Source organism: Diorhabda carinulata, chromosome 2 (assembly GCF_026250575.1).
Source record: "Diorhabda carinulata isolate Delta chromosome 2, icDioCari1.1, whole genome shotgun sequence".
In the NCBI taxonomy this organism is placed as follows: Eukaryota; Metazoa; Arthropoda; class Insecta; order Coleoptera; family Chrysomelidae; genus Diorhabda; species Diorhabda carinulata.
The window spans coordinates 34,465,656-34,480,665 of NC_079461.1; the positions used below are offsets into that span (position 1 = coordinate 34,465,656).

At 31.0% G+C, this 15,010-nt stretch overlaps 1 protein-coding gene across 1 annotated transcript in view; it reads left to right on the forward strand.

Annotated features, from left to right (window-relative positions):
* LOC130904277 (zinc finger protein 568-like) overlaps nt 1–14,680 on the forward strand; it is a 63,686-nt gene extending 49,006 nt beyond the window's left edge. Inside the window, exon 6 of the mRNA XM_057816941.1 lies at nt 10,022–14,680. Within this exon, the coding sequence (XP_057672924.1) occupies nt 10,022–10,284 (263 nt within the window). The 3' untranslated portion in view covers nt 10,285–14,680. The remainder of the gene's footprint in view (nt 1–10,021) is intronic.
* Nucleotides 14,681–15,010: the final 330 nt, after the last annotated feature.

Genomic DNA, 15,010 nt, shown 5'->3' on the forward strand with positions numbered 1-15,010 from the left:
CCTAGAGTCAATATGAAGAAGGAACTAAATTCTAATTGAACATTGGTTTTTACGTGGAAAAACAATTAAAAAAAGAAAAGTCCCATGTAGATGTTTCACTGCTTTTAGTTACAATCATATGAATACGAATCCTCCAGTTACTTTACGATATGGTTGATAAAATCGTGCTTAATAACAAACATATGGAAAATCTATCTGCAAGGTAAGTGCCGCGAATGCTTAAAGCTGATCAAAAGATCTCTCGCATTAAATTCAAATCAATGATTGAATATCTTAAAACGTAATTTTTTTAATTAAAATGTAAAATGAAAATTAGGTACTCTAAAAACAAAAATTAATTTGAAATAAAGAACTTCATTCGAGAAATAAAAATAAAAACGTTTTTGTGATCAATAAAAGTTCGAGATCATTGTGTTTGGGGATTGAGAATGATGGAAGGAAATACTGATGATTGCTTCGTTGATTTACTGACACGTGTTGATATAAAAGAACAAAAATATTATTGTATCATCACATTAATGCATCTACCTTTTCGATCGGTATTTAGATATAAAATTAGCCGAAGATTTATTACCTCATCCGTCATATTTACCAGATCTAGCTCCCTTAGATTACTCCATGCTTCCAAATAAATAAAATGGCTTATTGGAAAGCAATTTCAGACAAATGAAATGATGATGGCAAGGAACTTTCAAAAATTTATTGTGGATGGCTTGCAAAAGTTTAATCAAAATGATGTTGAACAAGAAAGTGTAAATAAATATCTTTTTCAATCAAAAGTTACACCTCCCTTGTATCTCATGGTGTTGAGTTATGGAACTTAACAAATAATGAAGAAGAAAAAGCTGAGAACCCAAATTTATATAGAGAAACTAGAAAATCTAGTAGACTATGAAAATTCTGTTCTAGGCCGCTTTATTGACAAAAATTAGTGGAACTTTTATCGGAAAATTCATAGAATTAAGCAAAAAACTCAATATTTTTAGTATAATTAACGAAATTGAAATATTTCCTAGTAATTAATCCGTTAATAAAGTATTTTTTGTCTAAAAAAGATGTACACGATTACATACACTGTTAACAAGAAGAAAACAGCTTCTACATGATGTTTTTTTGCAAATAGATTTTGTCATTTGAAAGACGAATAAAGAAGAATTCGATTCATTCATTAAATGAATTCAGTTAATTGAAACGATGATTAGTTCAAGTTCTTCAGGTATATTTCGTGCGAATGTAATAAAGAAAGTTTTAAAAAAAGTTTTACGGAAATAAATACTTTTCTTCCTAGATCAAATCATGTCTTAAGCTGGTACTACACGATACGTCCAACGTTTACGTCAATATTCACCTTCCAACATTCATCGAAAGCTGGAACCTTTCCTAAAGAAGTAAAAACGCGGGAAAAAGTATATAAATACTATTGAAATAACCTGGATGGTAATGACAACTTTGGTTTTCCATACAAAACATGTAGCATTCGCGGGCAAGAGGACAAGAAGTGTGTATAGTTTTACCACAAGTGTTCAAGCTTCGTTCCGATGTTGGGTCAAAAGAACCGACATCCTATGACCAACGTTGAAAGCAAAACATTCGAATGCCACACGATGCGTCCAATCATACCAGCGTCCAACTTTGCAAGCATTGGACGCATCGTGTGATACAAGCTTTACCAACACGGACAAAAATACTTGATTTTTATACTTTTATCGCGTAGTATTTTGATTCCATAACTTTTCTTGTATTCCAAGGTTCAACAAAAAAATAACACGTTATAATACGTTAAATATTTATTACATTTTAATAAGATAATGGAAAACGTCTATTTTAATTCAAAAGTGTTGTATTCTGATAAATATTTCCAAATATCAGTGTGGATCTTTGTTTGTTATCCACCCTGTGTTATTACTTTTATTAATTTTTTCAATAGATCAATGGATCTTTATAAAAATCGACTATCCCTAGATTAATTCGATTCAAAACCTTCAGATAATTTATTTATCAAGTAAAATAATTAACTTATCTAGATCAATAAATTTCTGTCATTAAATCTTTGAAAGGCTTTGACTGACAAAGAAAACTTAGCTTTATATAGCTTTATATATCATTTATTTCTTTTGAAGTTAGTTTATGGCTCAAATATAATTCTTCCCTTCACAAATTACATATTGCTTTGAAAAATCTAAGAAACCACGATTCAAAACTTTTATTCCCATCAATGTTCTTTAATAAACTATAAAAATCGACGTCCTTAGATTGCTACAATTTAATCTTTGATGATATACGAGGAAGGTCCTATAAATAATTGGTCCAGCAAAGGAAACAAAAATTTTGGGAAAAAATATATTTATTTTTCAACGTAATCTCTTTAAAACATTCCTACACTTTTCCCAGCGATGTTCAATAAGCTCGTTAATAAGAATCGTCAAGTTCCTCAAAATAATCACTCACTACTGACATCACCTCTTCATTGTTGGAAAATCTTTGACCAACGATCCATTTTTTCAAGTCTGGGAACAGAAAATAATCCGAGGAGTCTAAGTGAAAAGAATTCCAATCCACCACTAATTCTTTAGATGTTCTAGGGATGGGCACAATATCCTTTGGAGATGACTGTTGTTCATATTTGCTAGTTAGATCCTTATTTTAAAAAATGCTTCTGATCACTTGATATTGATGACGGTAATCCAAAGGTGTTAAAATCTCAGTTATTAATAACAATGGTTCAGTGAAACGTTCATTGCTAGGTGCCAGAATCCGCTGTATTAGTTTCATCGTTGACTAGAGATGAGGTAATTTTGATTTGAATAGCAGCATGATCCTTAGATACTGATAAACCAAGTTCCTCGACGGAGCGCGCTTCTTCCGATCGAATCATTGATGGTCTAAGTTCATTATCTTCATTATTAGAGATCTCTGCTGCCAAAAAGTCTGCTTCTCTAAACACCTCACTGCTTAACGAAAGTTGCAGCTTTTCGGAAGGCTTTGTCGATTAGCTCTGCAGCTTGGAAACGAGTTATTACTCATGTGGATTGAATCTTAGTGAGTTATTTGCAGCTTTGGTATAATAAGTTTGAAAAAAGTTTCATGAATCCTCAGATATTGATAATCCAAGTTCGTCGAAGGAGCGCGCTTCTACAGGTCGAATCATTGATGGTCTACGTTCATTATCCCTTGCCGTTGCTTTTGGTATCTGAATATTAGTGATCTCTGCTGCCAAAAAGTTTGCTTCTCTAAACACGTAACTGCTTAACAACCAGGTGTCGGTGAATCGAAAAGCGTTGTAAGCAGTTAACAAAGTTGCAGCGTTTTGAAAGGCTTTGTCGACTAGCTTGGAAATGAGTTGAATTCTCTCGGATTAAATATCGGCCAATTATTTGTGGCTTCGGTATAATTAGCCTGAAAATGGTTCCATAAATCCTGTCTAGGTAGATAAGTAAAACCAATTACTGGAAAAATCTACAGAGATCGAGTCAGGATAAAGTGTTTAAACCGAAGAAGTTATATTTAATTTATGAATCTAAGTAAAAGCAATTTATGAATAACCACGTGGTGTCGCCTGGTGCCATGACAAAAAAGGAAACACAACAGATCTTCTTTTATTACAATGAGGAAAATTGTCCTTTAGTAGAAGCTGCAGTAAGTACAACAGCAGGATACATCAATTGTTAAGCAGTGTTTATATTTACAGTATTATCAGTCGCCGTACCCTTCACCTCTCTATTTTACGTTTTTTGTATCTCTTAGATATCTAGGCCTGTGTGTTCCACGCTAAATATAATAATAAAATGTCAATTATAACTTCTATCTTAGTTATAAAGAAACCATTTGAAAAGATATCGCGCTGACATAGCTCCAATTTACCGATTAAATACACTTCATTTAAACAGCTAAAAGCAATGGTAACTATTATAGATAAAGTAATAATTACCTACTGTAATATACTTTTTGTAATATTATATATACAGAGTGTATTTAAAGTATGGAACGCATAGGAATATCGTCAATCAAGATTTAAATGGCGGTGTGAAATATAACAGAAAAAAAGTTAAGAAGATAGTAAATGACGTTACAGAAAGGAATATTTTAGAAACACAATTTCCAGCAGAAAGGGTTCGATCGATAAAGTTGAAAAGACTATGTTTCGTTGACCTCACTAAAGCATATGATGCAGTACGATTAAGATTCAACATTCTACAGAAGAACTAAATATATCAAAACAGTATTGAACAATGGGTTATATAACAACGACCAAAACCAAAAAGGGACTGTCCAAATAATTACAGATCATGGAGAAAGCCTTAGCTGACAAAATATGAAGACATAACCAAAGATCCGGTTAGATATTGCAGATTGCAACTAATAATGAAATGAGGATGATTGAAATGAAAACGATAAGAACGATTGAAGGAATGAGCCTCAAAGAAGTCAGGAAAGTAGCGAAAAACTAGAAATTATGGATATGGTGATATGGGTTCGAAAACGAAATAATGCCAGAAAACAGATGGGCAAAATATGCCAAAACCCAGAGAGAATTAAACAGAGCATTGCTTAGATTTTCATCAATTCTGGTTTGTCCATGGATAGAATTCATCCAGATTATCCAAATAAAATGGAAACAACGAATCAGTTTGTGGGCTGAACTAAAATTTACGTAGAAGATATTTTTGAAAGCATTTATAAATGGAATTTTGATTCTGGACAAGTTTTTTATGGATATTAGGATACTGAGAACGCATCTAAATGAATATAAAACACCACCATAGAACTTGAACAGTGTAAGGAATCGTGTTCTAGAACAGTGGTACCAAGTTTTACTTGGGAACTGTGAAAAACTTGCGAATAGTTTACGAAATAACATATATGTGGTTAGAAAATGTACAAATATTGAAACTATTGAATCGGATGTATAATTCAACAGTATATGCGTTAATTTTTCAGCTTATTGGACGTTCTTTCACAATTAAATCTAAATTTAGAAGGATTTAGAATTACCTGATAAAGTAAATTGATGTAGAAGTATTCGATTGTTGATCAAAGTTTTCTTTCAACACGAAGTCTTTTAACAAACGTTTTTGATTGTATACTGGTGTTGATTTACATGGATGGCACTTCTAAATACTATCCAAAGTACTTTTTCCAGTTTTTTACTTAATTGAAATCCCGAGCTGCATAATATTCCTTAACGAGAGTTGTCAAATATTCATGACAACCACGATCACGAGTAGGCACATTGTAACAGAAATTAAAAAGTTATAGCAGGTACTAAAATCACGAGTTGGTGCACACCCTCAAAGGTATAGACAAAAATTTTTTTAACCTCGATTAATATGATCCTGCCATTCGCTGCCAACTATTCATTTACGATTAGGTTTTGGCTGATAGGGTTGAGAAAGAAGTTGAATACAAATTGAGTTACAAGGTCTTGATGATAATGAGAAAAACGTATATAACTGGTGAAACGTATTTTGTTTTCAAGGTTATGCACCTCGCAACAAAATATTACACCTATCTTTTATCTATAGTTATCATTTAAAATGCGGGTATTACCTTCAACGTGTATGTGAGACTTTGATTACAACTCGCGGTGGTATAGTCATTGATTTATTCTATTTTTTGTGATATTTATTAGGAACAGAATGTGAACTTACGTGAGGTGAAAATCATAATTGGAAATAACAGAAAAGAGAGAAAGGGACGAAACGATGATGATCGTAATAAAAAGCTAATGAAATATGTATACTAGTACTCAACTGGACTGAACGAAATATAGACAAATATGAATATGATAGAGAAGCAGATGCCAGGAAGATCTGGAGGAGCGACAAAATTGATGACGATATGTGAGTGCTGCGAATTTTAGAATGGAAGGAAAATAAAAAAAGAAGAGTAGAAATGACCGTTAAAAATGACAAAAGTAGTGAAAATACAATTAAAATGAAAAAAAATGAAATATAAATTACAAAGACACCAAACATGCAATAAAATATTGAGACCATAGACTTATCTAATTTGACTCATAATTTGTCTTTCTGAATATATTCATTATCTAATTGCCGATGAAAGCGAATCATTATAATTTCAAGCATATCTTGATAAAAAATCCTTATAAGGAACAACCAGATATTAAATAACGAAAATATGGATATCTGCATCCGCTAATATGGATCCAGACGAAGAAATCAAGATCTGAATTGAAATAGCTCGAAAGGCATTTGTAAAGTACACCTCAATGTTTGCAAACATAAATCTGAACCTTCACATCAAAATAGGATTCATGGAATGTTATTTGTGGTCAGTACTGCTATACGGAGTGAAAATTTGGACCTTGAATACTGAAATAATCAAAAAACTTGAGATGTCGCTCTATAGATTCATCCTGAAGATATCCTGGTCTGGCAGAATCACTAACGACGAAGTACTAAGACGCATTGGTCGCAAAAGACAATTATTAAGATAAGAAAAACATCTTAAATAGGACAAATTCGTACTGCTACAGAACATTATGCAAGGGAAGAGTAGAGGGAAAGAGGAATGGCATGGGCTGGAAGAAGAAATCCTGGCTCTGTAACTTAAGAAAATGGAAAAAATCTCAGTGTCGGAGAATTCTGAGGATATCTGAGCTACGTCATCGATAATCCTGATGAATGTCGATAGCTGCAACTGATTCCTCAAAGGAATTCAGTGTTAGTAACCAATTTATGATAATCAAATGACCTAAAGGTTGTTTCACGAGTAAAATTAAAATTACAAATTTCCAAACAGCTATGCATGATAAACCGTCAAATCCTAATTGAAATTAATGTTGATATGTTTAGGCCAGGATATTATACGAATTCAAACTACAAGTTTTTGAAATAAGAAAGAAATTTGCGATTTTCAGTATCTTTTTCCATTACAATTATGAAAACCAAAGATTTAGAATACTAAATAAGAATTTTGAAGAACGACTTATATTTTGGTGTCAGTGATTTTATTTGGTGTATCCATTTCAGTCTTGGTTATCTTCTTCGATTTATAATTTTCCTGTTAGTCTGTCTGTATTTATTCATACCAGCTATACCTCAAACTCAAACGTTTTTTATTCATTTTTTCTGTTGTTTTTTTTTTATTGAATATTTTTAGTTTTTCCCTCGATATTCCATGAGTTTTCATTAACATTTCGTCCAAGTTTTTCAGTTTTTGCAATTTCAAACTCACGTCTCCATTTTTGTGTCCCTTTTGTTTGCTTTTATCGATTCGTAACTATTTCAGTACCTTTTTTCACCTATATTTCATAACTTTATTTTATCTATAGTTTCGATTTTTGTTACTATCGAGTAATTTATGTTAACTTCAATTCTAGTTCTTTCTGTACACCAAATGTTCACAATCACGATATATTATTGTTCACATTGTCTTCTCATGTCGATCTATCAATAAAAACTAGAAACATTCCATTCCCTAGTTTATACTATGCGTAAAAAAGTAAAGAGACTGATTTTCCATTTACCAAAACTTTGTTAGCAATTTTATATCATTTAAAATAGTCCCCTTGGACAATTGAACACTAACAGACTCGTTCATAATCTTGGTAGTAACTTTGGATGACTTTAATTGGTATGGCTTTTAAAATGACGACCTTTTATGACACGTTGCAAGATGGAAGCCGTGTTTGCTCATAATGGAACAAAAATATTGTCGTGAAGATGTTTCCATCGAGAGTTTGACATGGATAAACCGTGGGTCCAACACGCCCGAAATAAAAGAACAAGGAGAACCGGCTCCAAATAAGGCAAAGACAGTTCCATCTGCTGGTAAGATCATGGCGAACTTATTGCAACGTTATATCGAAGAAATCAAACAAAAACGGCCGCATTTGGCTAAGATGAAAATGTTGTTTCATCAAGACTTAGCACTAGATCACAAATCCTTTATTGCAATGGCCAAAATTATCGAATTAAACCCTTTTCGCAAATTTTCCAACAATGAAGAGATAATGTAGTCAGTTAATGGCTATTTTGAGCAGCTTTGAACAGCATTCTCTGTTGATCCAGGTACTTCTGGTACCATCCTGGTAGTTATCATGAGCCACATTTAGAACAGTAGTTCGTCTGTAGTTTTGGTACAGTTATTGACCACCCTTTTAATGTATTGTATCATTTTGTCCAATTTCTTTCTCCACATCTATTTATATAGTTGTTCATGTAGTTAATTTCTTTCATATTTTATTTATTTCATCTTTTCAAGGTGTCTTTTTATTCATACTCTTTCTATTGACTACTAATACATCATTTTTTTGTTGGTTTCTGCTTCTAATTTTCCCCTTACAACTGAAGAAAATTATTTAGTAGAATCTGATTATTTTTAAAAGCATGTTTACACACGTTCGAAAAGATTGTATTCGTGTTTGCTAACCACCTACATGGCCTACAACAACCGTACAATATTCGTTTGATCCTTGGGGGACTGTTTAATAAAGTTTAGTAGAAAACAATGTAACCAACTTCTATATCTATCTTATATCAAAAAGGATCGCCATCATTTTTCATTAAACATATAATTGAATAATTGCTTCCGCGGTTTTTTTTCCTATTTAAAATTATTTATTGATTGAAATAACCGTTACGTAGTTAATAGTTGTTAAAAAGACGACACATTATTAGTATATTGAAAACAGTAGTTGCCGTTTCAATTTTAATAATGGAATAGATGATTGGAAATTAGAATAAAAAAAAACATTAATGAAAACGGGTTATAATTCAATTTGATTTAAATTCGAAATCTAAATACTAGATGCACGAGGAACGCGTAAAAAATAAACGACCAATTTTGAATATAAATCTAGTCCTGTCAATCCGAATCACTCAACTCACATTCCTAAACTGTTAATTGGCTCAACATGAGCTAATTCCGCATTGTTTTACCAAAGATTTCTAACCAAATTCATTGTTAGACCATACGCTTTGTGAAGATGCCAGAAGAGAACTTTTAGAACTATTTAAATCAATACTAAATTTGCCAAATCTCCAGAACAACGTTTGAAGTTTTTTCGACAGAATTATCAGCAATTGAAAGTTTGAATGTTTGACATGTATGATTCTATAGATCAGTTGGATTGCATACAATGTTTCATGCAACAATTGTTGTTGTCTTCATTTTTTTCGTCTAAAAACGACAATATTATATCATCTGGTGATTAAGTGGATAATTTAAAGAATATTATGGACAAATAACAAAAAAAAACGTATACACAAAGATATTGATTAAAAATATATTATTCGAAATAACTACGCTTATTATTTTTCTATTGAGACCAAGTAAACATAGCTACGAATCTTACAAAAGTTTTCTGAACGTATCAGCACTTATCAATATAAGTTGGGGAATGTATTTGCGCACGAGTTGGGAAACTCAGTTTCAGTTTAAGAATCGTTCAAGTGTTGATACGCCTACGTCTAATTATGGTTAAATTAATCCAGAAGTTGCTTTATCAGATTGACTGACGACAAGCGTTCGGATTGGTACTAGACGATGGTCGGATTACGGTTAAAGAGATAGAAAATACCATCGACTTACCAATAGAATACATTTGTGACTTAATGACTGAATTATGTATGGGGGCCGGGCGTCGTGTTTGCTCTGAGTACTCTGAATGCTTCTTGACGTGGCTTGAACCTTAACCTGGTCCGAAATAAGCAAATAAAAGATGAAACTATCATAGTTTGATAAAGTAGAAAGAAATTGCAAATATTTTTGTTAATTTCCGTAATTTTTGTGAAAAAATAAATATAAACTTAAACACCATTAATATTTCAAAGGTAAATTAATACCTTAAGAAACCCTTAACGACCCTGACTGCATATCTCTATTGAAATAGGAGGAAACCACATAAGCGTCAGATATATTTACATTGAAAACCAATCATTTTCATTATTAAAAAAAAACACATGCGCAAGAAAACGATTTGTTATATAATTCTCTAGACGTAAATGAATCTCTAACATTAACTCTTATAATCCTAATTAAATCCTTTTTGTTGCAGGCGAGAAACCACATAAATGCGTCGTGTGTAAGAAAGCCTTCAGCCAATCGTCTAATCTCATAACGCACATGCGCAAACATTCGGGATACAAACCGTTCTCGTGCGGTTTATGTGTAAAAGCGTTTCAGAGGAAAGTAGATTTAAGAAGGCATAGGGAAACGATGCATCCTGACGTTCCGGAAGCCATATTGGCTATGTACAATAACAGAACAAACGATGTTTCGTTGGACAATGGAAAAGGTGAAGTTAGCAGTAGTAGTTAAATTTGTCATTTTCAAGACAATTTATATCGTAATAGGCCATTTTTGACACTTTTACTGTATTGTACTTTTTTACGCGGGAATTTTAAGTTGTCTCATAGTATATATGGAAAATTTAGACTGTTACTTACAGGGTGCTATTGTTGGAATGTGAGGTTTTCAAATATGCCTTATTGATCTAACTGATCTAATATACTTAAACACTAAAGTGGTTTTTTTAACAAGTGACAAGGACAAATGGGTTGCTACCTTCTGTATCTTATGTTTTGCCCATTAAATTGAGTGGTCGAAGGATATTCATCATTAAACTTTCACGTGTCCACAAAATTGTAAAATTTTCTAATGACCATCAAAATTATTTCTCTCCCTCTCTGTTGTGCATTTTATAATAGTCATTTATTATCAAAACAAAAATGAAATTTTTGGAAAAAATATTAAATACCTTTTTTGTAAAGCATGACATTTCCTACGAAATTTTTTAAGGTGTCTTGCGACCCATTTTTCTGTGTCATCTGCCATTCGACTTGTGACGTTTTTCTTCGAACATTTTGAATATTCCTTTTTTTGGGACAGTAGTCACTTAATTTGTTATTGACGCTCCATTCGAGATATTCAATGAAACCTCGAAATCGTCGTCTACCAATCTACATTTCAGTGTTCAAACCAAAGTAAATTGTAGTAAATTTGTGATAATTCACTGGTGGGTGATTCCATTATAACTGTGATATTCAATGTCCTGTATTGTTTTTTTGTACTAGTCATTAATTAATAATCAATTAATAAAAATTTTGTGTTAATTGAATAATTCTTAAGATATTTAAACATTATTTTTATACAATATAACTTGCTACTTAAAGAAAACTTATACTACATCACTTGAATGTCAGTACCGTGTCATGTCCATTCCTAGAATTTACCGATAAATTATTAATTTTTTTTGTCGTAACAAATGATTTAAACTAATTACCTTATAAATTCTAATGTTTATGATCAAACTGAGGAAAATTGATGCACTTGTTGTTTAATATCTTAAGTTACCATGTCAGTACCGTGGATAAATGAGTCAGTACCGTGGAACTCAAAATCCGACATTTGTGTCTTGCTCGTGATACTTTGAAGTTGTAGTAAATTCCTCTTAGAGTTTTATTTTTACAGTAAAATAGATGAATAATATGCATAAAAAAGTTAGAAAAGTTAAATTTTAAAATCTTGAAATTTTGAATACAAAAAATCACAGTTAGAACGGAATCACCCTGGTAAGCTTTTCAAATATATTGTTTTCTTTGTTTATTATATTTATAATCCAATTACTTTTATCAATTTTCTTTTGTTTAAAGCAAATTTTGTATAATAGTTTCCATGTAAATTCATATTTTCTATTTATTTGGGGAACCGAAAGTACCAATTTCATATATTATAACTTGCTATTGGTAGTTTCTGTGCCCCAAAACTATTATATAATAGATTCTTGGTTGGTCATATTTAAAAAAAAAACGTAAATTCAGTTGGAGTTCTGTTAGACAAATTAATAGAAAATACCAATTTACACGGAAACTATTTTACACTATTTACTTAAAACGGAAGGAAATTAATAAAGACAACTGGAATTTCAAAGTTGAAAAGTTATTTGGAAAACTTACCACAAATTTACTTTAATTTAAACACTGTAGTGTAGATAGGTAGAGGACGATTTAGAATACATTCCGAGGTTTCGTCGAATTTCTCGAATGGAGTGTCAATAAAAAGTGACTACTGTGCCAAAATACGTGAATATTCAAAATGTTTGAAGAAAAACGTAGCCGAATAAAAAATATATTGAAATTTTCTGACCCACCCTCGATATATCGTTATTTTACATTAAGATATAACCAATTTTGTCGATGAAATAAATATTTGTATAGAAAGTAGACTGTGTGGATTTTCTCATGGGCTACTGCCTCGAAAATATCTGCGCCAAATATAATCAAAAATTGTTTTTATAAAGTCCTTACGAAACGATAACTTAAAATGATTTGAAGTGAGAACATGATTTTTGAAAACTACAAATTCATAAAAAAAACATTTAGAATCTGGAAAGTAAGTCGGTTGGTTTGATACGCTTCAATCTGCAACAGTCCAATCCACACTTGGGTCCACACTTAGTCTTTCTTCATATTTATTTCTGTATTCGCTAATTTATTTTTTGATACCGTGAACTTTTAAATCTATTTTGTTAGCGTACTATGGTCCAACACTTTGTTTTGTTTATGAGGAGATTGTTTGCGAGTGATAATCATGATTATCCACCAATCATCAAGTACATTTGTTACAAATTTACCCCGAGTTCTTTCTCTTGGTGAACGTATGCTTTTTCCAAATCAACTACCAACCCAGATGTATACCTATAGATTTGGTATCTACTAGGAAGACGAAAAGTTTCGTATTGATGGATTTATTTTCATCTTTGTAGCCAGTTTTCTACTTTGTTGCAACTATCTTTCAAATTGCTTCTTTAGAATTAGCGTAAAAAGCAATAATGTCTGTCATCTGCGTTAGTTATAACCGTGACTTCTAAAAGCGGGTTTCTTGTATTATTTATTTCATTAGGTACAATAGATTATTAGATAATAGTTTTGAAGAAGGTTGTGCTTCAATTTGTGAACAAGTTCTTCGTGCAAAACCGTACTTGACTGATATGTATGAAAGCTGCGCTTGAGTAGCTTATTTTCATTGTTTTTTTTTCTGATATTATCGACTCTAATCGTTTTAGAAATAGTTTTTTGTTTGAAGAGCTTGGAAAAAATAGATAAAAGACTAATGAGGTCTAGGTTTTAGGTAATAAAAATAATGGCAATATAATACAAAAACGGTAGAATGTATAATAATATCATCACAATGTTTGACAAGTTGTTTTCGTCTATTTCAATATCACCGTGGTGTTTATCGAATTGTCAACATTGTTTTATCATACTAAATAGAGTTTTCTGCAGCGAAATGTGACTTTTAGCCCATCATAAAATCCACTAACTTTACATGAAAATATATAATCGAAAAAAATGTTTCTAAAATGTATTAAGTATGTATTTGGATTATGATATAGCTCTCGGCAATTTAAAATATTTGTGAAATGGTTTTTCACTTTATTGTGAATGATATTGTACTATTTATATGAAAATAGATCGTTTTTAAAAAGGGTATAACAAAAAGTACGTCAACAGTTAAAAACCACAAACCCTTTGTGTAAAAAATAGATACATTGCAATTTCTGTTTTAGCCTTAGAATATGTGGTTCTAGCCTTGAAGTAATAATGAGAATATACTACGTACAATAAATAATTCCATTTCAATTATTTGAAAAGGTAAAATAAAAATTAAATCAACTAATTTTTGTTTTTAAAAAAATGTATATAAACTTTCATACACATTTTATAATTTTGTACCTTGATTGTTTATATTTTTAGAAACTGGGTCAGAAATAATTCGAAAATGTGAAATCAACTGAATTAAATGAAAAATTTCTTTGTGAATTCGAATTAAAAAAATTAGAGATATAAGTGGATAAAGGTATTACATCACGTTTTACCTAAAATCATTTTTTTTTACATCGCTGGTAGATACATCTTCCATTAAACACTGTATAGAATTTTTTTTATAATCCAAAATTCAATTTATGGATGAAGGTTTGAATCACATGATTGCAAAAAAGGGCAATTTCGATAATAAAATACTACACCCAATATAATCCACGAAATGATTGAAATATTGTATAAGAGAGTGCATACCATTTTCTTCTGAACTTTTTACTTGTTTTTATCTGTTGTTCGTTGTTTTCAACTATCTCTAGGTCAGAAATTATTTATTATTTCCTTTCCACCACTCTAGGAATGAGATTCATAGAAGAAATTAACACTGTTGTAGTTGATATTAACGAATGGGAATGTTTAGAAAATGTGAGTTTTCTAAGATCTTTGAAAAAATTTTAATTTATTCATTGCATTTATGTGATACTAATAAACAATATTAAAAACTTTTTGAACAAAATCTCTTTCAAAATAAAAGTTATTAATTAAAAATCGAGACATGACACGTTTATCTACTTATAACTTCAGGCAGTTTTCGCGTTTTATAACTAATCTAATAATAAACAAATATGTTCTAATACATTTCGTTTTATCGTTTTCCGTTTATATACTGAGTGATAATAATTATAAAACGAAAAATATATATAACCGTGAGCTGTAGTTGCCATTAAATATCTATTGGCCATTTCTATGCCATAATTAATAAATGTATGCCGTCCAAAAATGACCAAAGCAAAGATGTACGCTTAGTGTTAATGTTCTAGTGAAAATATTGTTTTTTTTTATATATATTAAATGTAAATATTTGTACTTATGATTATTATAATTTTGTCATTCCATTATTGTGTTTTGTTTTAACCGTAAAAAATATTGTACATAGTTGAGTATCGCGGGGCATTGACCAGTCTAGTCTAAGGTAGGATTAGTTGTTACCAAATCGAATACTGGGATACAATCGATACTAGTATAATCGAATTGTCGATATAATTTATCGATTTAATGTTTTTATCGTTTCTTTTTTTATTAGTTTCATAGTTTTTCTGCTGCTTCTTGTTTTCTTTTCGTATTTAAATAGACTTTGAGGTTTTTTTGTAGCTCAAAGCTGGATTTAAGGTAAGTTAATTGTCCAATTTATTTATAAGACATTATTTATTCATTATATTATATTA